The sequence below is a fragment of the Oncorhynchus keta genome, chromosome 34 (assembly GCF_023373465.1).
Source record: "Oncorhynchus keta strain PuntledgeMale-10-30-2019 chromosome 34, Oket_V2, whole genome shotgun sequence".
Lineage (NCBI taxonomy): Eukaryota > Metazoa > Chordata > Actinopteri > Salmoniformes > Salmonidae > Oncorhynchus > Oncorhynchus keta.
The window spans coordinates 76741719-76768046 of NC_068454.1; the positions used below are offsets into that span (position 1 = coordinate 76741719).

Sequence of the window (26328 nt, forward strand, 5' to 3'; positions counted from 1 at the left end):
TTCTCTCCCTCTCTCAGCTGTATACTCACTCCTTTCTCACTCTCTCAGCTATATACTCACTCCTTTCTCACTCTCTCAGCTATATCCTCACTCCTTTCTCTCCCTCTCTCAGCCTTATACTCACTCCTTTCTCTCCCTCTCAGCCATATACTCACTCCTTTCTCTCCCTCTCAGCCATATACTCACACCTTTCTCTCCCTTTCAGCTATATACTCACTCCTTTCTCTCCCTCTCTCAGCCTTATACTCACTCCTTTCTCTCCCTCTCAGCTGTATACTCACTCCTTTCTCTCCCTCTCTCAGCTACATACTCACTCCTTTCTCACTCTCTCAGCCTTATACTCACTCCTTTCTCACTCTCTCAGCCTTATACTCACTCCTTTCTCCCCCTCTCTCAGCCTTATACTCACTCCTTTCTCTCCCTCTCTCAGCTATATACTCACTCCTTTCTCTCCCTCTCTCAGCTATATACTCACTCCTTTCTCTCCCTCTCTCAGCCTTATACTCACTCCTTTCTCTCCCTCTCTCAGCTATATACTCACTCCTTTCTCTCCCCTCTCAGCTATATACTCACTCCTTTCTCTCCCTCTCTCAGCCTTATACTCACTCCTTTCTCTCCCTCTCAGCTGTATACTCACTCCTTTCTCTCCCTCTCAGCTGTATACTCACTCCTTTCTCTCCCTCTCTCAGCTATATACTCACTCCTTTCTCTCCCTCTCTCAGCCATGTACTCACTCCTTTCTCTCACTCTCTCAGCTGTTTACTCACTCCTTTCTCACTCTCTCAGCCTTATACTCACTCCTTTCTCTCCCTCTCTCAGCTAAATACTCACTCCTTTCTCTCCCTCTCTCAGCTGTATACTCACTCATTTCTCTCCCTCTCTCAGCTGTATACTCACTCATTTCTCTCCCTCTCTCAGCTGTATACTCACTCTTTCTCTCCCTCTCAACCTTATACTCACTCCTTTCTCTCCCTCTCTCAGCTGTATACTCACTACTTTCTCTCCCTCTCAGCCTTATACTCACTAATTTCTCTCCCTCTCTCAGCTGTATACTCACTCCTTTCTCTCCCTCTCTCAGCCTTATACTCACTAATTTCTCTCCCTCTCTCAGCCATATACTCACTCCTTTCTCTCCCTCTCTCAGCCTTATACTCACTCCTTTCTCTCCTTCTCTCAGCCTTATACTCATTCCTTTCTCTCCCTCTCAGGCATATACTCACTCCTTTCTCTCCCTCTCAGCCTTATACTCACTCCTTTCTCTCCCTCTCTCAGCTATATACTCACTCATTTCTCTCCCTCTCTCAGCTGTATACTCACTCCTTTCTCTCCCTCTCAGCCTTATACTCACTCCTTTCTCTCCCTCTCTCAGCCATATACTCACTCCTTTCTCTCCCTCTCAGCCTTATACACACTCCTTTCTCTCCCTCTCTCAGCTGTATACTCACTCCTTTCTCACTCTCTCAGCCTTATACTCACTCCTTTCTCTCCCTCTCTCAGCTATATACTCACTCCTTTCTCACTCTCTCAGCCTTATACTCACTCCTTTCTCTCCCTCTCTCAGCCTTATACTCACTCCTTTCTCTCCCTCTCAGCCTTATACTCACTCCTTTCTCTCCCTCTCTCAGCTGTATACTCACTCCTTTCTCACTCTCTCAGCCTTATACTCACTCCTTTCTCTCCCTCTCTCAGCCTTATACTCACTCCTTTCTCTCCCTCTCTCAGCCTTATACTCACTCCTTTCTCTCCCTCTCAGCCTTATACTCACCCTTTCTCTCTCTCAGCTATATACTCACTCCTTTCTCTCCCTCTCTCAGCCTTATACTCACTCCTTTCTCTCCTCGCTCAGCCTTATACTCACTCCTTTCTCTCCCTCTCTCAGCCTTATACTCACTCTTTTTCTCCTCTCTCAGCTATATACTCACTCCTTTTCTCCTCTCAGCTATATACTCACTCCTTTCTCTCCCTCTCTCAGCCTTATACTCACTCCTTTCTCACTCTCAGCCTTATACTCACTCCTTTCTCTCCTCTCTCAGCCTTATACTCACTCCTTTCTCTCCCTCTCTCAGCTATATACTCACTCCTTTCTCACTTCTCAGCCTTATACTCACTCCTTTCTCTCCCTCTCTCAGCCTTATACTCACTCCTTTCTCTCCCTCTCAGCCTTATACTCACTCCTTTCTCTCCCTCTTCAGCTGTATACTCCCTTTCTCACTCTCTCAGCCTTATACTCACTCCTTTCTCTCCTTTAGCTCACTCCTTTCTCACTCTCTCAGCCTTATACTCACTCCTTTCTCTCCCTCTCTCAGCCTTATACTCACTCCTTTCTCTCCCTCTCAGCCTTATACTCACTCCTTTCTCTCCCTCTCAGCCTTATACTCACTCCTTTCTCTCCCTCTCTCAGCTGTATACTCACTCCTTTCTCACTCTCTCAGCCTTATACTCACTCCTTTCTCTCCCTCTCTCAGCCTTATACTCACTCCTTTCTCTCCCTCTCTCAGCCTTATACTCACTCCTTTCTCTCCCTCTCAGCCTTATACTCACTCCTTTCTCTCCCTCTCTCAGCTATATACTCACTCCTTTCTCTCCCTCTCTCAGCCTTATACTCACTCCTTTCTCTCCCTCGCTCAGCCTTATACTCACTCCTTTCTCTCCCTCTCTCAGCCTTATACTCACTCTTTTCTCTCCCTCTCTCAGCTATATACTCACTCCTTTCTCTCCCTCTCAGCTATATACTCACTCCTTTCTCTCCCTCTCTCAGCCTTATACTCACTCCTTTCTCACTCTCTCAGCCTTATACTCACTCCTTTCTCTCCCTCTCTCAGCCTTATACTCACTCCTTTCTCTCCCTCTCTCAGCTATATACTCACTCCTTTCTCACTCTCTCAGCCTTATACTCACTCCTTTCTCTCCCTCTCTCAGCCTTATACTCACTCCTTTCTCTCCCTCTCAGCCTTATACTCACTCCTTTCTCTCCCTCTCTCAGCTGTATACTCACTCCTTTCTCACTCTCTCAGCCTTATACTCACTCCTTTCTCTCCCTCTCTTAGCTATATACTCACTCCTTTCTCACTCTCTCAGCCTTATACTCACTCCTTTCTCTCCCTCTCTCAGCCTTATACTCACTCCTTTCTCTCCCTCTCAGCCTTATACTCACTCCTTTCTCTCCCTCTCAGCCTTATACTCACTCCTTTCTCTCCCTCTCTCAGCTATATACTCACTCCTTTCTCTCCCTCTCTCAGCTATATACTCACTCCTTTCTCTCCCTCTCTCAGCCTTATACTCACTCCTTTCTCTCCCTCTCAGCCTTATACTCACTCTTTTCTCTCCCTCTCTCAGCCTTATACTCACTCCTTTCTCTCCCTCTCTCAGCCTTATACTCACTCCTTTCTCTCCCTCTCAGCCTTATACTCACTCCTTTCTCTCCCTCTCAGCCTTATACTCACTCCTTTCTCTCCCTCTCTCAGCTATATACTCACTCCTTTCTCTCCCTCTCTCAGCTATATACTCACTCCTTTCTCTCCCTCTCTCAGCCTTATACTCACTCCTTTATCTCCCTCTCTCAGCTATATACTCACTCCTTTCTCTCCCTCTCTCAGCTAAATACTCATTCCTTTCTCCCCCTCTCTCAGCTAAATACTAATTCCTTTCTCTCACTCTCTCAGCCATATACTCACTCCTTTCTCTCCCTCTCTCAGCCTTATACTCACTCCTTTCTCTCCCTCTCTCAGCTGTATACTCACTCCTTTCTCCCCCTCTCTCAGCTAAATACTAATTCCTTTCTCTCACTCTCTCAGCCATATACTCCCTCCTTTCTCTCCCTCTCTCAGCTGTATACTCACTCCTTTCTCTCCCTCACAGTCACCCCCAAACATCTAGTTACCATCACAAAGTCAGTGATAATGGCAGCCAAATTAATTTTGTATCAATGTCATTCTGTGCTTCAGTTCTTACTATATTCTGCATATTCTGTTGGCATCCATTGCACATATCACCATGGACCAGGGCCCAGATCAAATACTTCTAAAATGCATTCCTTCTTTCCCTCCTTGGAGCAATCCCTGATATGACATGACTTTGCATGACTTGTGCTAGATCAGTGTCTTCATAAAGGGAAGAAGGCAGGGAGCTTTCTAAAAGTATTGGAACAGACCCTCCTCCCATGGTAGTGTCAGAGTAGGACAATGACCAGCAGAGGGCAGTAGTTACACATCGCCAGTCTGTGGGAGCATCGCAATAGTCTATAGTACCTTCCTCTCCTCCATCTGTTCGTAGAGATATCGGACAGGAAAAAACAATATGACGGACGTATACCATGCTATTGATTTCTCCTGTTCTGTTCTTTCACATCGTACCAAACTGTTGAAACATCCCACTGGGCAAAAAATGGTTGAATCAACGCTGTTTCCATGTCTTTTCAAACACAATTCAATATTATGACGTTGACTCAACGTGGAAAACTGACTGGATTTGAGAAAAGTCATGAACATAAGGGAATTATGTATTTTCTTCACCCACCTAAATCCAATGTCAGGGTGACATTTTTGGTTGATTTCAGTTCTGACTGTCAATTCACAGCAATTCAACTATATACAATATATATATAGTTGTATATATTTGCAAAAATATGGACATCATCAAGATAAAAATGTATTATCAAAGATAATTCCACTCACTCCCTTGGTCACATATTCAGACTTTCAGTCGGAAGTTTACATACACCTTAGCCAAATGCATTTAAACTCAGTTTTCACAATTCCTGACATTCAGTTGTAGTAAAAATTCCCTGTCTTAGGTCAGTTAGGATCACCTCTTTATTTTAAGAATGTGAAATGTCAGAATAATAGTAGAGAGAGTAATTTATTTCCACTTTTATTTCTTTCATCACATTCCCAGTGGGTCAGAAGTTTACATACACTCAATTAGAATTTGGTAGCATTATTTAAAGGTTGGTAGCAACCTTTACATTTGTTTAACTTGGGTCAAACATTGTGGGTAGCCTTCCACAGGCTTCCCACAATAAGTTGGGTGAATTTTGACCCATTCCTCCTGACAGAGCTGGTGTAACTGAGTCAGGTTTGTAGGACTCCTTGCTCGCACACGCTTTTTCAGTTCTGCCCACAAATTTTCTATAGGATTGAGGTCAGGGTTTTGTGATGGCCACTCCAATACCTTGACTTTGTCGTCCTTAAGCCATTTTGCCACAACTTTGGAAGTATGCTTGGGGTCATTGTTCATTTGGAAGACCCATTTTCGACCAAGCTTTAACTTCCTGACTGATGTATTGAGATGTTGCCTCAATATATCCACATAACTTTCCCCCCTCATGATGACATCTATTTTGTAAAGTGCACCAGTCCCTCCTGCAGCAACACACCCCCACAACATGATGTTGCCACTCCCGTGCGTCACAGTTGGGATGGTGTTCTTCGGCTTGCAAGCCTCCCCCTTTTTCCTTCAAACATAACGATGGTCATTATGGCCAAACAGTTCTATTTTTGTTTCATCAAACCAGAGGACATTTCTCCAAAAAGTACAATCTTTTCCCCATGTGCAGTTGCAAACCGTAGTCTGGCTTTACTATGGTGGTTTTGGAGCAGTGGCTTCTTCCTTGCTGAGCGGCTTTTCAGGTTACGTCGATATAGGACTCGTTTTACTGTGGATATAGATACTTTTGTACCTGTTTCCTCCAGTATCTTCACAAGGTCCTTTGCTGTTGTTCTGGGATTCATTTGCACTTTTCGCACCAAAGTACATTGATCTCTAGGAGACAGAACGCGTCTCCTTCCTGAGCGGCATGATGGCTGCGTGGTCCCATGGTGTTTATACTTGCGTACCATTGTTTGTACAGATGAACCTGGTACCTTCAGGCATTTGGAAATTGCTCCCAAGGATGAACCAGACTTGTGGAGGTCTACAATTTATTTTCTGAGGTCTTGGCTGATTTCTTTTGATTTTCCCATGATGTCAAGCAAAGAGGCATTGCGTTTGAAGGTAGGCCTTGAAATATATCCACAGGTACACCTCCAATGGACTCAAATGATGTCAATTAGCCTATCAGAAGCTTCTAAAGCCATGACATCATTTTCTGGAAGATGTTTAAAGGCACAGTCAACTTGGTGTATGTAAACTTCTGACCCACTGGAATTGCAATACAGTGAATTATAATCTGTCTGTAAACTGTTGGAAAAATTACTTGTGTCATGCACAAAGTAGATGTCCTAACCGACTTGCCAAAACTATAGTTTGTTAACAAGAATTGTGTGGAGTGGTTGAAAAACAAGTATTAACGACTCCAACCCAACTTCAACAATAGATCTAAAATATTATATTGACATATACAGTAGAATTATCCCCTGTAGATTTCAGAACATCGTCACATTCATGTTAATGTGTATTCATACATTTTAACTGACATTCATATATTCTTACAGATATTCTAATATTGTTTTATTATTTGAACTCAAGTTATTATTATTATCATTACCATGGATAAGTATATGTATAAACCTATGCACATATAACTGTGTAGGAGTGAAAGACAGTGTTTAGCGTTGTACATCGCAAGTGAATACAAATCCCTCGTTTCCGCAGAACTGCAGTAGGTTCAGGTTTATCTGCAGCCTCTCATTCTCCCTGTCTCTCTCATTCTCCCTGTCTCTCTCATTCTCCCTGTCTCTCCCTGTCTCTCTCATTCTCCCTGTCTCTCCCTGTCTCTCTCATTCTCCCTGTCTCTCTCATTCTCCCTGTCTCTCTCATTCTCCCTGTCTCTCTCATTCTCCCTGTCTCTCTCATTCTTCCTGTCTCTCTCATTCTCCCTGTCTCTCCCTGTCTCTCTCATTCTCCCTGTCTCTCCCTATCTCTCTCATTCTCCCTGTCTCTCCCTGTCTCTCTCATTCTCCCTGTCTCTCCCTGTCTCTCTCATTCTCCCTGTCTCTCTTATTCTCCCTGTCTCTCTTATTCTCCCTGTCTCTCTCATTCTCCCTGTCTCTCTCATTCTCCCTGTCTCTCCCTGTCTCTCTCATTCTCCCTGTCTCTCTCATTCTCCCTGTCTCTCTCATTCTCCCTGTCTCTCTCATTCTCCTGTCTCTCCCTGTCTCTCTCATTCTCCCTGTTCTCCCTGTCTCTCTCATTCTCCCTGTCTCTCCCTATCTCTCATTCTCCCTGTCTCTCCCTGTCTCTCTCATTCTCCCTGTCTCTCTTATTCTCCCTGTCTCTCTTATTCTCCCTGTCTCTCTCATTCTCCATGTCTCTCTCATTCTCCCTGTCTCTCTCATTCTCCCTGTCTCTCTCATTCTCCCTGTCTCTCCCTGTCTCTCTCATTCTCCCTGTCATTCTCCCTGTCTCTCTCATTCTCCCTGTCTCTCCCTGTCTCTCTCATTCTCCCTGTCTCTCTCATTCTCCTGTCTCTCCCTGTCTCTCTCATTCTCCTGTCTCTCCCTGTCTCTCTCATTCTCCCTGTCTCTCCCTGTCTCTCTCATTCTCCCTGTCTCTCCCTGTCCTGTCTCTCTCATTCTCCTGTCTCTCTCATTCTCCCTGTCTCTCCCTGTCTCTCTCATTCTCCCTGTCTCTCTCATTCTCCCTGTCTCTCTCATTCTCCCTGTCTCTCCCTGTCTCTCTCATTCTCCCTGTCTCTCTCATTCTCCCTGTCTCTCTCATTCTCCCTGTCTCTCTCATGCTCCCTGTCCTTCCCTGTCTCTCTCATTCTCCCTGTCTCTCTTTTTCTCCCTGTCTCTCTCTTTCTCCCTGTCTCTCTCTTTCTCCTGTCTCTCACTGTCTCTCTCATTCTCCTGTCTCTCCCTGTCTCTCTCATTCTCCCTGTCTCTCTCATTCTCCCTGTCTCTCTCATTCTCCCTGTCTCTCTCATTCTCCCTGTCTCTCTCATTCTCCCTGTCTCTCTCATTCTCCCTGTCTCTCCCTGTCTCTCTCATTCTCCCTGTCTCTCTCATTCTCCCTGTCTCTCTCATTCTCCCTGTCTCTCTCATTCTCCCTGTCTCTCTCATGCTCCCTGTCCTTCCCTGTCTCTCTCATTCTCCCTGTCTCTCTCTTTCTCCCTGTCTCTCTCTTTCTCCCTGTCTCTCTCTTTCTCCCTGTCTCTCACTGTCTCTCTCATTCTCCCTGTCTCTCCCTGTCTCTCTCATTCTCCCTGTCTCTCTCATTCTCCCTGTCTCTCTCATTCTCCCTGTCTCTCTCATTCTCCCTGTCTCTCTCATTCTCCCTGTCTCTCTCATTCTCCCTGTCTCTCCCTGTCTCTCTCATTCTCCCTGTCTCTCTCATTCTCCCTGTCTCTCTCATTCTCCCTGTCTCTCTCTTTCTCCCTGTCTCTCTCTTTCTCCCTGTCTCTCTCTTTCTCCCTGTCTCTCACTGTCTCTCTCATTCTCCCTGTCTCTCCCTGTCTCTCTCATTCTCCCTGTCTCTCTCATTCTCCCTGTCTCTCTCATTCTCCCTGTCTCTCTCTTTCCCCTGTAGATTTCAGAACATCGTCACATTCATGTTAATGTGTATTCATACATTTTAACTGACATTCATATATTCTTACAGATATTCTAATATTGTTTTATTATTTGAACTCAAGTTATTATTATTATCATTACCATGGATAAGTATATGTATAAACCTATGCACATATAACTGTGTAGGAGTGAAAGACAGTGTTTAGCGTTGTACATCGCAAGTGAATACAAATCCCTCGTTTCCGCAGAACTGCAGTAGGTTCAGGTTTATCTGCAGCCTCTCATTCTCCCTGTCTCTCCTTGTCTCTCTCATTCTCCCTGGTTCTCATTCTCCCTGTCTCTCTCATTCTCCCTGTCTCTCTCATTCTCCCTGTCTCTCCCTGTCTCCCTGTCTCTCTCATTCTCCCTGTCTCTCTCATTCTCCCTGTCTCTCCCTGTCTCTCTCATTCTCCCTGTCTCTCTCATTCTCCCTGTCTCTCTCATTCTCCCTGTCTCTCCCTGTCTCTCTCATTCTCCCTGTCTCTCTCATTCTCCCTGTCTCTCTCATTCTCCCTGTCTCTCTCATGCTCCCTGTCCTTCCCTGTCTCTCTCATTCTCCCTGTCTCTCTCTTTCTCCTGTCTCTCTCTTTCTCCCTGTCTCTCTCTTTCTCCCTGTCTCTCACTGTCTCTCTCATTCTCCCTGTCTCTCCCTGTCTCTCTCATTCTCCCTGTCTCTCTTATTCTCCCTGTCTCTCTCATTCTCCATGTCTCTCTCATTCTCCCTGTCTCTCTCATTCTCCTGTCTCTCTCATTCTCCCTGTCTCTCCCTGTCTCTCTCATTCTCCCTGTCTCTCTCATTCTCCCCTGTCTCTCTCATTCTCCCTGTCTCTCCCTGTCTCTCTCATTCTCCCTGTCTCTCTCATTCTCCCTGTCTCTCCCTGTCTCTCTCATTCTCCCTGTCTCTCCCTGTCTCTCTCATTCTCCCTGTCTCTCCTGTCTCTCTCATTCTCCCTGTCTCTCCCTGTCTCCCTGTCTCTCTCATTCTCCCTGTCTCTCTCATTCTCCCTGTCTCTCCCTGTCTCTCTCATTCTCCCTGTCTCTCTCATTCTCCCTGTCTCTCTCATTCTCCCTGTCTCTCCCTGTCTCTCTCATTCTCCCTGTCTCTCTCATTCTCCCTGTCTCTCTCATTCTCCCTGTCTCTCTCATGCTCCCTGTCCTTCCCTGTCTCTCTCATTCTCCCTGTCTCTCTCTTTCTCCCTGTCTCTCTCTTTCTCCCTGTCTCTCTCTTTCTCCCTGTCTCTCACTGTCTCTCTCATTCTCCCTGTCTCTCCCTGTCTCTCTCATTCTCCCTGTCTCTCTCATTCTCCCTGTCTCTCTCATTCTCCCTGTCTCTCTCATTCTCCCTGTCTCTCTCATTCTCCCTGTCTCTCCCTGTCTCTCTCATTCTCCCTGTCTCTCTCATTCTCCCTGTCTCTCTCATTCTCCCTGTCTCTCTCATTCTCCCTGTCTCTCTCATTCTCCCTGTCCTTCCCTGTCTCTCTCATTCTCCCTGTCTCTCTCTTTCTCCTGTCTCTCTCTTTCTCCCTGTCTCTCTCTTTCTCCCTGTCTCTCACTGTCTCTCTCATTCTCCCTGTCTCTCCCTGTCTCTCTCATTCTCCCTGTCTCTCTCATTCTCCCTGTCTCTCTCATTCTCCCTGTCTCTCTCATTCTCCCTGTCTCTCTCATTCTCCCTGTCTCTCTCATTCTCCCTGTTCTCTCCCTGTCTCTCTCATTCTCCCTGTCTCTCATTCTCCCTGTCTCTCTCATTCTCCCTGTCTCTCTTTCTCCTGTCTCTCTCTTTCTCCCTGTCTCTCTCTTTCTCCCTGTCTCTCACTGTCTCTCTCATTCTCCCTGTCTCTCCCTGTCTCTCTCATTCTCCCTGTCTCTCTCATTCTCCTGTCTCTCTCATTCTCCCTGTCTCTCTTTTCCTGTAGATTTCAGAACATCGTCACATTCATGTTAATGTGTATTCATACATTTTAACTGACATTCATATATTCTTACAGATATTCTAATATTGTTTTATTATTTGAACTCAAGTTATTATTATTATCATTACCATGGATAAGTATATGTATAAACCTATGCACATATAACTGTGTAGGAGTGAAAGACAGTGTTTAGCGTTGTACATCGCAAGTGAATACAAATCCCTCGTTTCCGCAGAACTGCAGTAGGTTCAGGTTTATCTGCAGCCTCTCATTCTCCCTGTCTCTCCTTGTCTCTCTCATTCTCCCTGGTTCTCATTCTCCCTGTCTCTCTCATTCTCCCTGTCTCTCTCATTCTCCCTGTCTCTCCCTGTCTCTCCCTGTCTCCTGTCTCTCTCATTCTCCCTGTCTCTCTCATTCTCCCTGTCTCTCCCTGTCTCTCTCATTCTCCCTGTCTCTCTCATTCTCCCTGTCTCTCTCTTTCTCCCTGTCTCTCCCTGTCTCTCTCTCATTCTCCCTGTCTCTCTCATTCTCCCTGTCTCTCTCATTCTCCCTGTCTCTCATCTCCCTGTCCTTCCCTGTCTCTCTCTCATTCTCCTGTCTCTCTCTTTCTCCCTGTCTCTCTCTTTCTCCCTGTCTCTCTTTCTCCCTGTCTCTCCTGTCTCTCTCCTTCTCCCTGTTCTCCCTGTCTCTCTCATTCTCCCTGTCTCTCTCATTCTCCCTGTCTCTCTCATTCTCCTGTCTCTCTCATTCTCCCTGTCTCTCTCATTCTCCCTGTCTCTCTCATTCTCCCTTCTCTCCCTGTCTCTCTCATTCTCCCTGTCTCTCTCATTCTCCCTGTCTCTCTCATTCTCCCTGTCTCTCTCTTCTCCCTGTCTCTCTCATGCTCCCTGTCCTTCCCTGTCTCTCTCATTCTCCCTGTCTCTCTCTTTCTCCCTGTCTCTCTCTTTCTCCCTGTCTCTCTCTTTCTCCCTGTCTCTCACTGTCTCTCTCATTCTCCCTGTCTCTCCCTGTCTCTCTCATTCTCCCTGTCTCTCTCATTCTCCTGTCTCTCATTCTCCCTGTCTCTCTCTTTCTCCCTGTAGATTTCTGAACATCTCACATTCATGTTAATGTGTATTCATACATTTCTGACATTCATCTATTCTACAGATATTCTAATATTGTTTTATTATTTGAACTCAAGTTATTATTATTATCATTACCATGGATAAGTATATGTATAAACCTATTCATATCCCTGTGTAGGCGTCTTTCAGTGTTTAGCGTCTCTAAGTTCTCCCCGTCTCTCAGAACTGCAGTAGGTTCTCCTTTATCTGCAGCCTCTCATTCTCTCTCCCTGTCTCTCTCATTCTCCCTGTTCTCATTCTCCCTGTCTCTCTCATTCTCCCTGTCTCTCTCATTCTCCTGTCTGTCTCATTCTCCCTGTCTCTCTCTTTCTCCCTGTCTCTCTCATTCTCCCTGTCTCTCTCATTCTCCCTGTCTCTCTCTTTCCCTGTCTCTCTCTTTCTCCCGTCTCTCTCTTTCTCCCTGTCTCTCTCTTTCTCCCTGTCTCTCTCTTTCTCCCTGTCTCTCTCTGTCTCTCTCGTCTTCTCCCTGTCTCTCTTTCTCCCTGTCTCTCTCATTCTCCCTGTCTCTCTCTTTCTCCCCTGTCTCTCTCTTTCTCCCTGTCTCTCTCTTTCTCCCTGTCTCTCTCTTTCTCCCTGTCTCTCTCATTCTCCTGTCTCTCTCTTTCTCCCTGTCTCTCTCTTTCTCCCTGTCTCTCTCATTCCCCTGTCTCTCTCTTTCTCCCTTCTCTGTCTTTCTCCCCTCTCTCTCCCTGTCTCTCTCATTCTCCCTGTCTCTCTCATTCTCCCTGTCTCTCTCTTTCTCCCTCTCTCTTTCTCCCCTCTCCCTGTCTCTCCCTGTCTCTCTCTTTCTCCCTGTCTCTCTTTCTCCCTGTCTCTCTCCCTGTCTCTCTCTTTCTCCTGTCTCTCTTTCTCCCTGTCTCTCTCATTCTTTCTCCCCTGTCTCTCTCATTCTCCCTCTCTCTCTCCCTGTCTCTCTCTTTCTCCTTTCTCTCTCTTTCTCCCCTGTCTCTCTCTTTCTCCCTGTCTCTCTCTTTCTCCCTGTCTCTCTTTCTCCCTGTCTCTCTCTTTCTCCCCCGTCTCTCTCTTTCTCCCCGTCTCTCTCTTTCTCCCTGTCTCTCTCTTTCTCCCTGTCTCTCTTTCCCTGTCTCTCTTTCTCCCTGTCCTCTCTTTTCTCCCCTGTCTCTTTCTTTCTCCTTTCTCCCCTGTCGTCTCTCTTTCTCCCTGTCTCTCTCTTTCTCCCGGTGTCTCTTTCTCCCCCGTCTCTCTCTTTCTCCCCTCTCTCTTTCTCCCTGTCTCTCTCTTTCTCCCCCGTCTCTTTTCTCCCTGTCTCTCTCCCCTGTCTCTCTCTTTCTCCCCGTCTCTCTTTCTCCCTGTCTCTCTCTTTCTCCCTGTCTCTCTCTTTCTCCCTGTCTCTCTCTCTCTTTCTCCCTGTCTCTCTCTTTGTCTCTCTCTTTCTCCCTGTCTCTCTCTTTCTCCCTGTCTCTCTCTTTCTCTCTTTCTCTCCTGTCTCTCTCTTTCTCCCTGTCTCTCTCTTTCTCCCTGTCTCTCTCTTTCTCCCTGTCTCTCTCTTTCTCCCTGTCTCTCTTTCTCCCTGTCTCTCTCTTTCTCCCTGTCTCTCTCTTTCTCCCTGTCTCTCTCTTTCTCCCTGTGTCTCTCTTTCTCTCCCTGTCTCTCTCTTTCTCCCCGTCTCTCTTTCTCCCCGTCTCTCTCTCTTTCTCCCCGTCTCTCTCTTTCTCCCCGTCTCTCTCTTTCTCCCCGTCTCTCTCTTTCTCCCCGTCTCTCTCTTTCTCCCCGTCTCTCTCTTTCTCCCCGTCTCTCTCTTTCTCCCTGTCTCTCTCTTTCTCCCCGTCTCTCTCTTTCTCCCTGTCTCTCTCTTTCTCCCGTGTCTCTTTCTCCCTGTCTCTCTCTTTCTCCCCGTCTCTCTTTCTCCCTCTTTCTCCCTGTCTTTCTCCCCGTCTCTCTCTTTCTCCCCGTCTCTCTCTTTCTCCCCGTCTCTCTCTTTCTCCCCGTGTCTCTCTTTCTCCCCGTGTCTCTTTCTCCCTGTCTCTCTCTTTCTCCCGTCTCTCTTTCTCCCCGTCTCTCTCTTTCTCCCTGTCTCTCTCCCTTTCTCTCCATCTCTCTCTTTCTCCCTGTCTCTCTCTTTCTCCCTGTCTCTCTTTCTCCCTGTCTCTCTCTTTCTCCCTGTCTCTCTCTTTCTCCCTGTCTCTCTCTTTCTCCCTGTCTCTCCCTGTCTCTCTCCCTGTCTCTCTCTTTCTCCCCGTCTCTCTCTTTCTCCCCGTCTCTCTCTTTCTCCCCGTCTCTCTCTTTCTCCCCGTCTCTCTCTTTCTCCCCGTCTCTCTCTTTCTCCCTGTCTCTCTCTTTCTCCCTGTCTCTCTCCCTGTCTCTCTCTTTCTCCCTGTCTCTCTCCCTGTCTCTCTCTCTTTCTCCCTGTCTCTCTCTTTCTCCCTGTCTCTCTCCCTGTCTCTCTCTTTCTCCCTGTCTCTCTCTTTCTCCCCGTCTCTCTCCCTGTCTCTCTCTTTCTCCCTGTCTCTCTCTCTTTCTGTCTCTCTCTTTCTCCCCGTCTCTCTTTCTCCCCGTCTCTCTTTCTCCCTGTCTCTCTCCCTGTCTCTCTCCTGTTCTCTCTTTCTCCCTGTCTCTCTTTCTCCCTGTCTCTCTCTTTCTCCCTGTCTCTCTCCCCTCTCTCTCCCTGTCTCTCTCTCTCCCTCTCTCTTTCTCCCTGTCTCTCTCTTTCTCTCCCCTGTCTCTCTCTTTCTCCCTGTCTCTCTCCCTGTCTCTCTCTTTTCTCCCCTCTCTCTCTCCTCTCCCTCTCTCTCTCCCTGTCTCTCTCCTGTCTCTCTCTTTCTCCCTGTCTCTCTCTTTCTCATCTGTCTCTTTCTCCCTGTCTCTCTTTCTCCCTGTCTCTCTCTTTCCCTGTCTCTCTCCCTTCTCTCGTCTCTCTCCCTGTCTCTCTCTCCCCTGTCTCTCTTTCTCCCTGTCTCTCTCTCTTTCTCCCTGTCTCTCTCCCTGTCTCTCTCTTTCTCCCCATCTCTCTCCCTGTCTCTCTCTTTCTCCCTGTCTCTCTCCTGTCTCTCTCTTCTCCCTGTCTCTCTCTTTCTCCCTGTCTCTCTCCCTGTCTCTCTCTTTCTCCCTGTCTCTCTCCTTTCTCCTCTTTCTCCCTGTCTCTCTCTTTCTCCCTGTCTCTCTCCTGTCTCTCTCTTTCTCCCGTCTCTCTCCCTGTCTCCTCTTTTTCTCCCCTGTCTCTCTCTCTCTGTCTCTCTCTCTCCCTGTCTCTCTCTTTCTCCCTGTCTCTTTCTCCCTGTCTCTCTCTTTCTCCCCTGTCTCTCTCTTTCTCCCTGTCTCTCTCTCTTTCTCCCTGTCTCTCTCTTTCTCCCCGTGTCTCTTTCTCCCCGTCTCTCTCTTTCTCCCCGTCTCTCTTTCTCCCCGTCTCTCTCTTTCTCCCCGTCTCTCTCTTTCTCCCTGTCTCTTTCTCCCTGTCTCTCTTTCTCCCCGTCTCTCTCTTTCTCCCCGTCTCTCTCTTTCTCCCCGTCTCTCTCTTTCTCCCCTGTCTCTCTCTTTCTCCCTGTCTCTCTCTTTCTCCCTGTCTCTCTCTTTCTCCCCGTGTCTCTTTCTCCCTGTCTCTCTCTTTCTCCCCGTGTCTCTTTCTCCCCGTCTCTCTCTTTCTCCCCGTCTCTCTCTTTCTCCCCGTCTCTTTCTCCCTTTCTTTCCCCGTGTCTCTTTCTCCCCGTCTCTCTCTTTCTCCCCGTCTCTCTCTCCCTGTCTCTCTTTCTCTCCCTGTCTCTCTCTTTCTCCCTGTCTCTCTTTCTCCCTGTCTCTCTCTTTCTCCCCGTCTCTCTCTTTCTCCCTGTCTCTCTCTGTCTCTCTCTTTCTCCCCTGTCTCTCTCTTTCTCCCTGTCTCTCTTTCTCCCTGTCTCTCTCTTTCTCCCTCTCTCTTTCTCCCTGTCTCTCTCTTTCTCCCCCTGTCTCTTTCTCCCCGTCTCTCTCTTTCTCCCTGTCTCTCTTTCTCTTTCTCTTTCTGTCTCTCTCCTCTGTCTCTCTCTTTCTCCCCTGTCTCTCTCTTTCTCCCTGTCTCTCTCTTTCTCCCTGTCTCTCTCTTTCTCCCCGTCTTTCTCCCTGTCTCTCTCTTTCTCCCTGTCTCTCTCTTCTCCCGTCTCTTCTCTCCCTGTCTCTCTCTTTCTCCCTGTCTCTCTCCCTGTCTCTCTCTTTCTCCCTGTCTCTCTCTTTCTCCCTGTCTCTCTCCCTGTCTCTCTTTCTCCCTGTCTCTCTCTTTCTCCCTGTCTCTCTTTCTCCCTGTCTCTCTCTTTCTCCCTGTCTCTCTCTTTTCTCTCCCTGTCTCTCTCTTTCTCCCTGTCTCTCTCTTTCTCCCTGTCTCTCTCTTTCTCCCTGTCTCTCCCTGTCTCTCTCATTCTCCCTGTCTCTCTCTCATTCTCCCTGTCTCTCTCTTTCCCCTGTCTCTCTCTTTCTCCCCTGTCTCTCCCGTCTCTCTCTTTCTCCCTGTCCTCTCTTTCTCCCTGTCTCTCTCTTTCTCCCCGTCTCTCTTTCTCCCTGTCTCTCTCTTTCTCCCTGTCTCTCTTTCTCCCGTCTCTCTCTTTCTCCCCGTCTCTCTCTTTCTCCCCGTCTCTCTCTTTCTCCCCGTCTCTCTCTTTCTCCCCGTCTCTCTCTTTCTCCCCGTCTCTCTCTTTCTCCCCGTCTCTCTCTTTCTCCCCGTCTCTCTCTTTCTCCCTGTCTCTCTCTTTCTCCCCCTGTCTCTCTCTTTCTCCCTGTCTCTCTCTTTCTCCCCGTCTCTCTTTCTCCCCGTCTCTCTCTTTCTCCCCGTCTCTTTTCTCTCTTTCTCCCTGTCTCTCTTTTTCTCCCGTCTCTCTCTTTCTCCCCGTCTCTCTCTTTCTCCCTGTCTCTCTTTTTCTCCCCGTCTCTCTCTTTCTCCCTGTCTCTCTCTTTCTCCCTGTCTCTTTCTCCCTGTCTCTCTCTTTCTCCCTGTCTCTCTCTTTCTCCCTGTCTCTCTCTTTCTCCCTGTCTCTCTCCCTTCTCTCCCTGTCTCTCTCTTTCTCCCTGTCTCTCTCTTTCTCCCTGTCTCTCTCTTTCCCCGTCTCTCTCTTTCTCCCTGTCTCTCTCTTTCTCCCTGTCTCTCTCTTTCTCCCCGTCTCTCTTTCTCCCTGTCTCTCTCTTTCTCCCTGTCTCTCTCTTTCTCCCTGTCTCTCTCTTTCTCCCTGTCTCTCTTTCTCTCCCTCTCTCTTTCTCCCTGTCTCTCTCATTCTCCCTGTCTCTCTTTCTCCCTGTCTCTCTCATTTCTCCCTGTCTCTCTCTTTCTCCCTGTCTCTCTTTCTCCCTGTCTCTCTCTCCCTGTCTCTCTCCCTGTCTCTCTCTTTCTCCCCGTCTCTCTCTTTCTCCCCGTCTCTCTCTTTCTCCCCGTCTCTCTCTTTCTCCCCGTCTCTCTCTTTCTCCCCGTCTCTCTCTTTCTCCCCGTCTCTCTCTTCTCTCCCCTGTCTCTCTCTTTCTCCCTGTCTCTCTCTTTCTGTCTCTCTCTTTCTCCCCGTCTCTCTCTTTCTCCCCGTCTCTCTCTTTCTCCCTGTCTCTCTCTTTCTCCCCGTGTCTCTTTCTCCCCGTCTCTCTCTTTCTCCCCGTCTCTCTCTTTCTCCCCGTCTCTCTCTTTCTCCCCGTCTCTCTCTTTCTCCCCGTGTCTCTTTCTCCCTGTCTCTCTCTTTCTCCCCGTGTCTCTTTCTCCCCGTCTTTCTCTTCCTCCCTGTGTCTCTTTCTCCCCGTCTCTCTCTTTCTCCCCGTCTCTCTTTCTCCCCGTCTCTCTTTCTCCCTGTCTCTCTATTTCTCCCTGTCTCTCTCTTTCTCCCTGTCTCTCTCTTTCTCCCTGTCTCTCTCCCTCTCTCCCTGTCTCTCTCTTTCTCTCCCTGTCTCTCTCTTTCTCCCCGTCTCTCTCTTTCTCCCCGTCTCTCTCTTTCTCCCCGTCTCTCTCTTTCTCCCCGTCTCTCTCCCTGTCTCTCTTTCTCCCTGTCTCTCTCCCTGTCTCTCTCTTTCTCCCTGTCTCTCTCCCTGTCTCTCTCTTTCTCCCTGTCTCTCTCTTTCTCCCTGTCTCTCTCCCTGTCTCTCTCTTTCTCCCTGTCTCTCTCTTTCTCCCCGTCTCTCTCCCTGTCTCTCTCTTTCTCCCCGTCTCTCTCCCTGTCTCTCTCATTCTCCCCGTCTCTCTCCCTGTCTCTCTCTTTCTCCCTGTCTCTCTCCCTGTCTCTCTCTTTCTCCCTGTCTCCCTGTCTCTCTCCCTGTCTCTCTCTTTCTCCCTGTCTCTCTCTCTCCCTGTCTCTCTCCCTGTCTCTCTCTTTGTCCCTGTCTCTCTCTTTCTCCCCGTCTCTCTCCCTGTCTCTCTCTTTCTCCCCGTCTCTCTCCCTGTCTCTCTCTTTCTCCCCGTCTCTCTCTTTCTCCCCGTCTCTCTCCCTGTCTCTCTCTTTCTCCCTGTCTCTCTCTTTCTCCCTGTCTCTCTTTCTCCCCGTCTCTCTCTTTCTCCCTGTCTCTCTCTTTCTCCCTGTCTCTCTCCCTGTCTCTCTCTTTCTCCCCGTCTCTCTCTTTCTCCCCGTCTCTCTCTTTCTCCCCGTTTCTCTCTTTCTCCCTGTTTCTCTCTTTCTCCCTGTCTCTCTCCCTGTCTCTCTCCATGTCTCTCTCTTTCTCCATGTCTCTCTCTCTCTCCCTGTCTCTCTCCCTGTCTCTCTCCCTGTCTCTCTCTTTCTCCCCGTCTCTCTCTCTCTCCCTGTCTCTCTCTTTCTCCCCGTCTCTCTCTTTCTCCCCGTCTCTCTCTTTCTCCCCCTCTCTCTTTCTCCCCGTCTCTCTTTCTCCCCGTCTCTCTCTTTCTCCCCGTCTCTCTCTTTCTCCCCGTCTCTCTCTTTCTCCCCGTGTCTCTTTCTCCCTGTCTCTCTCTTTCTCCCCGTGTCTCTTTCTCCCCGTCTTTCTCTTCCTCCCCGTGTCTCTTTCTCCCCGTCTTTCTCTTCCTCCCCGTGTCTCTTCCTCCCCGTGTCTCTTTCTCCCCGTCTCTCTCTTAATCCCCGTCTCTCTTTCTCCCCGTCTCTCTTTCTCCCTGTCTCTCTCTTTCTCCCTGTCTCTCTCTTTCTCCCTGTCTCTCTCTTTCTCCCTGTCTCTCTCCCTGTCTCTCTCCCTGTCTCTCTCTTTCTCCCTCTTTCTCCCCGTCTCTCTCTTTCTCCCTGTCTCTCTCTTTCTCCCTGTCTCTCTCTCTCTCCCTGTCTCTCTCTTTCTCCCTGTCTCTCTCCCTGTCTCTCTCTTTCTCCCTGTCTCTCTCATTCTTCCTGTCTCTCTCATTCTCCCTGTCTCTCCCTCTCTCATTCTCCCTGTATCCCTGTCTCTCTCATTCTCCCTGTCTCTCCCATTCTCCCTGTCTCTCTCATTCTCCCTGTCTCTCCCTCTCTCCCTGTCTCTCTCTTTCTCCCTGTCTCTCTCTTTCTCCCTGTCTCTCTCTTTCTCTCTCTTTCTCCCTGTCTCTCTCTTTCTCCCTCTTTCTCCCCGTCTCTCTCTTTCTCCCTGTCTCTCTCTTTCTCCCTGTCTCTCTCTCTCTCCCTGTCTCTCTCTTTCTCCCTGTCTCTCTCCCTGTCTCTCTCATTCTTCCTGTCTCTCTCATTCTCCCTGTCTCTCCCTCTCTCATTCTCCCTGTATCCCTGTCTCTCTCATTCTCCCTGTCTCTCCCATTCTCCCTGTCTCTCTCATTCTCCCTGTCTCTCCCTCTCTCCCTGTCTCTCTCTTTCTCTCTCTCTCTCTTCCCATCTCTCAGTTTTTAATACCAAATGTATGTTAACACTAATCCCTCAATCATTCTCCCGCTCCCTTTTCACACTTACTCCATATTTCTTGCTCTCCACACGTACTTCCTCCCTGTCCCTGTCCCTTGCGCTCCCTCTCTCTAACAGGGGGAGGCGCCCATGTGCATGTGTGTGTGGTAGTGAGGGGGGCCAGTGGAAGGGGGCATGGCCATGGCCTGGGAGTTACCGTGTGAGTGTTGGTGTTGGAGTGTGTGGGTGTTGTAGGCCCCAGATGGTGGGGGCAGCTGGTAGCTAGCTCCAGAGGAGGACCCAGACCCAGGGCCCATGTTTGACCCCATGCCCCCACCTTGGTTGCCCTGCAGGGTTTTTTTGGTGGGCTGCGGGGGGGTCTGGTTGATCTGGATGGAGATGTCGCTGGAGGCCCGGGAGTCACTGCGGCCCCTCTTAGGAGGAGGCCAGGTCTCAGGGTGGAGGAACTGGCCGCTGTAGTCGCTGCACTCAGACAGACGGGGGCGGTAGAGGGCTGGGTGGGGGCGGTACATCTCCTCCTCAGCATAACGCTTCATAAACAGATAGACTGACATCACCCCAGCCCCCTGACAGGAGAGAGAGATAGAGAGAGGGAGAGTTTTGCAGGGATCAAACTGTTTGAAAGAAAAGGGAACAAGTAGATACATCTAGTGGGGAGGAGGTGAGAGAGAGAGAGAGAGAGAGAGAGAGAGAGAGAGAGAGAGAGAGAGAGAGAGAGAGAGAGAGAGAGAGAGAGAGAGAGAGAGAGAGAGAGAGAGAGAGAGAGAGAGAGAGAGAGAGAGAGAGAGAGAGAGAGAGAGAGAGAGAGAGAGAGAGAGAGAGAGGCAAGATGATGAAAGAAGAGGAGCAGCAGGAGGAGGAGCAGGAGGAGGAGGAGTACACTGAGCTGTCCATTGCACCACATTAGTGCAGTAATGCCAACGATGTGAGAGAGGCAGGGTGGGGGATGGAGGGAGAGATGGGTGAAACGAGTAGAGAACATCACACAACACTGCACCGCTAACACACACACACACACATAACACACATAACACACACACACACATAACACACACACGGAGAGGGAGAGAGAAGACAACTGCACTGCTACAGTATGTCAACATCCCCACTGACACCCCAGTCTATCCCCAGAATACTAATCCTCACGAGCTCATTGTGTATTCAGCAGTGTTCTCCTATCTTCTCTGCAGCAAAGTACAACAACAGTCCACTCTTCATATATGCTATGCCTTAGAACTGTCATGAATGTTTGAACTAAACTAGAGTGTGTAGATGTACAGAGCAAGTACTGAAACAAAGACTGTATTTGAGTTAGGAGTGATGAACTATACTGTACTTAAACAGAGTTGCTCCTCTGAACTCTCCACTCTGACAGGACGAGGGTAAAGAAGAGTCGCTCCTCTGAACTCTCCACTCTGACAGGACGGGGATAAAGAAGAGTCGCTCCTCTGAACTCTCCACTCTGACAGGACGGGGATAAAGAAGAGTCGCTCCTCTGAACTCTCCACTCTGACAGGACGGGGATAAAGAAGAGTCGCTCCTCTGAACTCTCCACTCTGACAGGACGGGGATAAAGAAGAGTCGCTCCTCTGAACTCTCCACTCTGACAGGACGGGGGTAAAGAAGAGTCGCTCCTCTGAACGCTCCACTCTGACAGGACGGGGGTAAAGAAGAGTTGCTCCTCTGAACGCTCCACTCTGACAGGACGGGGGTAAAGAAGAGTTGCTCCTCTTAACTCTCCACTCTGACAGGACGGGGTAAAGAAGAGTTGCTCCTCTGAACGCTCCACTCTGACAGGACGGGGATAAAGAAGAGTCGCTCCTCTGAACTCTCCACACTGACAGGACGGGGGTAAAGAAGAGTTGCTCCTCTGAACTCCCCACTCTGACAGGACGGGGATAAAGAAGAGTCGCTCCTCTGAACTCTCCACTCTGACAGGACGGGGGTAAAGAATAGTTGCTCCTCTGAACTCTCCACTCTGACAGGACGGGGATAAAGAAGAGTCGCTCCTCTGAACTCTCCACACTGACAGGACGGGGGTAAAGAAGAGGTGCTCCTCTGAACTCTCCACTCTGACAGGACGGGGATAAAGAAGAGTTGCTCCTCTGAACTCTCCACTCTGACAGGACGGGGTAAAGAAGAGTTGCTCCTCTGAACGCTCCACTCTGACAGGACGGGGTAAAGAAGAGTCGCTCCTCTGAACTCTCCACTCTGACAGGACGGGGTAAAGAAGAGTTGCTCCTCTGAACTCTCCACTCTGACAGGACGGGGATAAATAAGAGCTCCTCTGCTGACAGGACGGGGATAAAGAAGAGTTGCTCCTCTGAACTCTCCACTCTGACAGGACTAAAGAAGAGTTGCTCCTCTGAACTCTCCACTCTGACAGGACGGGGTAAAGAAGAGTTGCTCCTCTGAACGCTCCACTCTGACCTCTAAAGAAGACTCCTCTGAACTCCACTGACAGGACGGGGATAAAGAAGAGTCGCCTCTGAACTCTCCACTCTGACAGGACGGGGATAAAGAAGAGTCGCTCCTCTGAACTCTCCACTCTGACAGGACGGGGATAAAGAAGAGTGCTCCTCTGAACTCTCCACTCTGACAGGACGGGGTAAGAAGAGTCGCTCCTCTGAACGCTCCACTCTGACAGGACGGGGTAAAGAAGAGTTGCTCCTCTGAATGCTCCACTCTGACAGGACGGGGTAAAGAAGAGTTGCTCCTCTAACTCTCCACTCTGACAGGACGGGGTAAAGAAGAGTTGCTCCTCTGAACGCTCCACTCTGACAGGACGGGGATAAAGAAGAGTCGCTCCTCTGAACTCTCCACACTGACAGGACGGGGGTAAAGAAAAGTTGCTCCTCTGAACTCCCCTCTGACAGGACGGGGATAAAGAAGAGTCGCTCCTCTGAACTCTCCACTCTGACAGGACGGGGTAAAGAATAGTTGCTCCTCTGAACTCTCCACTCTGACAGGACGGGGATAAAGAAGAGCTCCTCTGAAAACTCCACACTGACAGGACGGGGGTAAAGAAGAGGTGCTCCTCTGAACTCTCCACTCTGACAGGACGGGGATAAAGAAGAGTTGCTCCTCTGAACTCTCCACTCTGACAGGACGGGGTAAAGAAGAGTTGCTCCTCTGAACGCTCGCTGACAGGACCACTCTGAACTGACAGGACGGGGTAAAGAAGAGTTGCTCCTCTGAACTCTCCACTCTGACAGGACGGGGATAAATAAGAGGTGCTCCTCTGAACTCTCCACTCTGACAGGACGGGGATAAAGAAGAGTTGCTCCTCTGAACTCTCCACTCTGACAGGACGGGGATAAAGAAGAGTTGCTCCTCTGAACTCTCCACTCTGACAGGACGGGGGTAAAGAAGAGTTGCTCCTCTGAACTCCCCACTCTGACAGGACGGGGATAAAGAAGAGTCGCTCCTCTGAACTTCCACTCTGACAGGACGGGGTAAAGAATAGTTGCTCCTCTGAACTCTCCACTCTGACAGGACTCTCCTCTGAACTCTCCACACTGACAGGACGGGGGTAAAGAAGAGGTGCTCCTCTGAACTCTCCACTCTGACAGGACGGGGATAAAGAAGAGTTGCTCCTCTGAACTCTCCACTCTGACAGGACGGGGTAAAGAAGAGTTGCTCCTCTGAACGCTCCACTCTGACAGGACGGGGGGTAAAGAAGAGTCGCTCCTCTGAACTCTCCACTCTGACAGGACGGGGGGTAAAGAAGAGTTGCTCCTCTGAACTCTCCACTCTGACAGGACGGGGATAAATAAGAGGTGCTCCTCTGAACTCTCCACTCTGACAGGACGGGGATAAAGAAGAGTTGCTGCTCTGAACTCTCCACTCTGACAGGACGGGGATAAAGAAGAGTTGCTCCTCTGAACTCTCCACTCTGACAGGACGGGGGTAAAGAAGAGTTGCTCCTCTGAACGCTCCACTCTGACAGGACGGGGGGTAAAGAAGGGTCGCTCCTCTGAACTGACAGGACGGGGTAAAGAAGAGTTGCTCCTCTGAACTCTCCACTCTGACAGGACGGGGATAAATAAGAGGTGCTCCTCTGAACTCTCCACTCTGACAGGACGGGGATAAAGAAGAGTTGCTCCTCTGAACTCTCCACTCTGACAGGACGGGGATAAAGAAGAGTTGCTCCTCTGAACTCTCCACTCTGACAGGACGGGGGTAAAGAAGAGTTGCTCCTCTGAACTCCCCACTCTGACAGGACGGGGATAAAGAAGAGTCGCTCCTCTGAACTCTCCACTCTGACAGGACGGGGGTAAAGAATAGTTGCTCCTCTGAACTCTCCACTCTGACAGGACGGGGATAAAGAAGAGTCGCTCCTCTGAACTCTCCACACTGACAGGACGGGGGTAAAGAAGAGGTGCTCCTCTGAACTCTCCACTCTGACAGGACGGGGATAAAGAAGAGTTGCTCCTCTGAACTCTCCACTCTGACAGGACGGGGGTAAAGAAGAGTTGCTCCTCTGAACGCTCCACTCTGACAGGACGGGGGTAAAGAAGAGTCGCTCCTCTGAACTCTCCACTCTGACAGGACGGGGTAAAGAAGAGTTGCTCCTCTGAACTCTCCACTCTGACAGGACGGGGATAAATAAGAGGTGCTCCTCTGAACTCTCCACTCTGACAGGACGGGGATAAAGAAGAGTTGCTCCTCTGAACTCTCCACTCTGACAGGACGGGGATAAAGAAGAGTTGCTCCTCTGAACTCTCCACTCTGACAGGACGGGGTAAAGAAGAGTTGCTCCTCTGAACGCTCCACTCTGACAGGACGGGGTAAAGAAGAGTTGCTCCTCTGAACTCTCCACTCTGACAGGACGGGGATAAATAAGAGGTGCTCCTCTGAACTCTCCACTCTGACAGGACGGGGATAAAGAAGAGTTGCTCCTCTGAACTCTCCCTCTGACAGGACGGGGATAAAGAAGAGTCGCTCCTCTGAACTCTCCACTCTGACAGGACGGGGATAAAGAAGAGTCGCTCCTCTGAACTCTCCACTCTGACAGGACGGGGGTAAAGAAGAGTCGCTCCTCTGAACGCTCCATTCTGACAGGACGGGGGTAAAGAAGAGTTGCTCCTCTGAACGCTCCACTCTGACAGGACGGGGGTAAAGAAGAGTTGCTCCTCTTAACTCTCCACTCTGACAGGACGGGGGTAAAGAAGAGTTGCTCCTCTGAACGCTCCACTCTGACAGGACGGGGATAAAGAAGAGTCGCTCCTCTGAACTCTCCACACTGACAGGACGGGGGTAAAGAAGAGTTGCTCCTCTGAACTCCCCACTCTGACAGGACGGGGATAAAGAAGAGTCGCTCCTCTGAACTCTCCACTCTGACAGGACGGGGGTAAAGAATAGTTGCTCCTCTGAACTCTCCACTCTGACAGGACGGGATAAAGAAGAGTCGCTCCTCTGAACTCTCCACACTGACAGGACGGGGTAAAGAAGAGGTGCTCCTCTGAACTCTCCACTCTGACAGGACGGGGATAAAGAAGAGTTGCTCCTCTGAACTCTCCACTCTGACAGGACGGGGTAAAGAAGAGTTGCTCCTCTGAACGCTCCACTCTGACAGGACGGGGTAAAGAAGAGTCGCTCCTCTGAACTGACAGGACGGGGGTAAAGAAGAGTTGCTCCTCTGAACTCTCCACTCTGACAGGACGGGGATAAATAAGAGGTGCTCCTCTGAACTCTCCACTCTGACAGGACGGGGATAAAGAAGAGTTGCTCCTCTGAACTCTCCACTCTGACAGGACGGGGATAAAGAAGAGTTGCTCCTCTGAACTCTCCACTCTGACAGGACGGGGGTAAAGAAGAGTTGCTCCTCTGAACACTCCACTCTGACAGGACGGGGATAAAGAAGAGTCGCTCCTCTGAACTCTCCACACTGACAGGACGGGGGTAAAGAAGAGTTGCTCCTCTGAACTCCCCACTCTGACAGGACGGGGATAAAGAAGAGTCGCTCCTCTGAACTCTCCACACTGACAGGACGGGGGTAAAGAAGAGTTGCTCCTCTGAACTCTCCACTCTGACAGGACGGGGATAAAGAAGAGTCGCTCCTCTGAACTCTCCACACTGACAGGACGGGGGTAAAGAAGAGGTGCTCCTCTGAACTCTCCACTCTGACAGGACGGGGATAAAGAAGAGTTGCTCCTCTGAACTCTCCACTCTGACAGGACGGGGGTAAAGAAGAGTTGCTCCTCTGAACGCTCCACTCTGACAGGACGGGGGTAAAGAAGAGTCGCTCCTCTGAACTCTCCACTCTGACAGGACGGGGGTAAAGAAGAGTTGCTCCTCTGAACTCTCCACTCTGACAGGACGGGGATAAATAAGAGGTGCTCCTCTGAACTCTCCACTCTGACAGGACGGGGATAAAGAAGAGTTGCTCCTCTGAACTCTCCACTCTGACAGGACGGGGATAAAGAAGAGTTGCTCCTCTGAACTCTCCACTCTGACAGGACGGGGGTAAAGAAGAGTTGCTCCTCTGAACGCTCCACTCTGACAGGACGGGGGTAAAGAAGAGTTGCTCCTCTGAACTCTCCACTCTGACAGGACGGGGATAAATAAGAGGTGCTCCTCTGAACTCTCCACTCTGACAGGACGGGGATAAAGAAGAGTTGCTCCTCTGAACTCTCCCCTCTGACAGGACGGGGATAAAGAAGAGTTGCTCCTCTGAACTCTCCCCTCTGACAGGACGGGGATAAAGAAGAGTTGCTCCTCTGAACTCTCCACTCTGACAGGACGGGGGTAAAGAAGAGTTGCTCCTCTGAACTCTCCACTCTGACAGGACAGGGGTAAAGAAGAGTTGCTCCTCTGAACTCCCCACTGTCTCATCAGCCCTTATCACACGCAGGACAGAAGATGGCTGACAGCCACAGGAATACCCAGAGGTACAGGTTCTTCCTCAACACCTGCATACAGAACATCTCAGCCCAGTACAGATAATACTGTGGAGAAGTTACATTTAGAATGACTGATTTAGAATGTATAGAGAATAGTACTATTTTGCAGAGGCATCATGATTTCTTCCTGCCTCAAATTTAGCCATGAAGTAAACATGCAACTT

General features: G+C 49.4%; 1 protein-coding gene across 1 annotated transcript in view; it reads right to left on the reverse strand.

Moving 5' to 3' along the window:
• Positions 1-19362: 19362 nt before the first annotated feature.
• Positions 19363-26328, reverse strand: part of LOC127915258 (voltage-dependent calcium channel gamma-7 subunit-like) — a 35630-nt gene continuing 28664 nt past the window's right edge. The window contains exon 6 of the mRNA XM_052494972.1: positions 19363-19825. Within this exon, the coding sequence (XP_052350932.1) occupies positions 19370-19825 (456 nt within the window). The 3' untranslated portion in view covers positions 19363-19369. The remainder of the gene's footprint in view (positions 19826-26328) is intronic.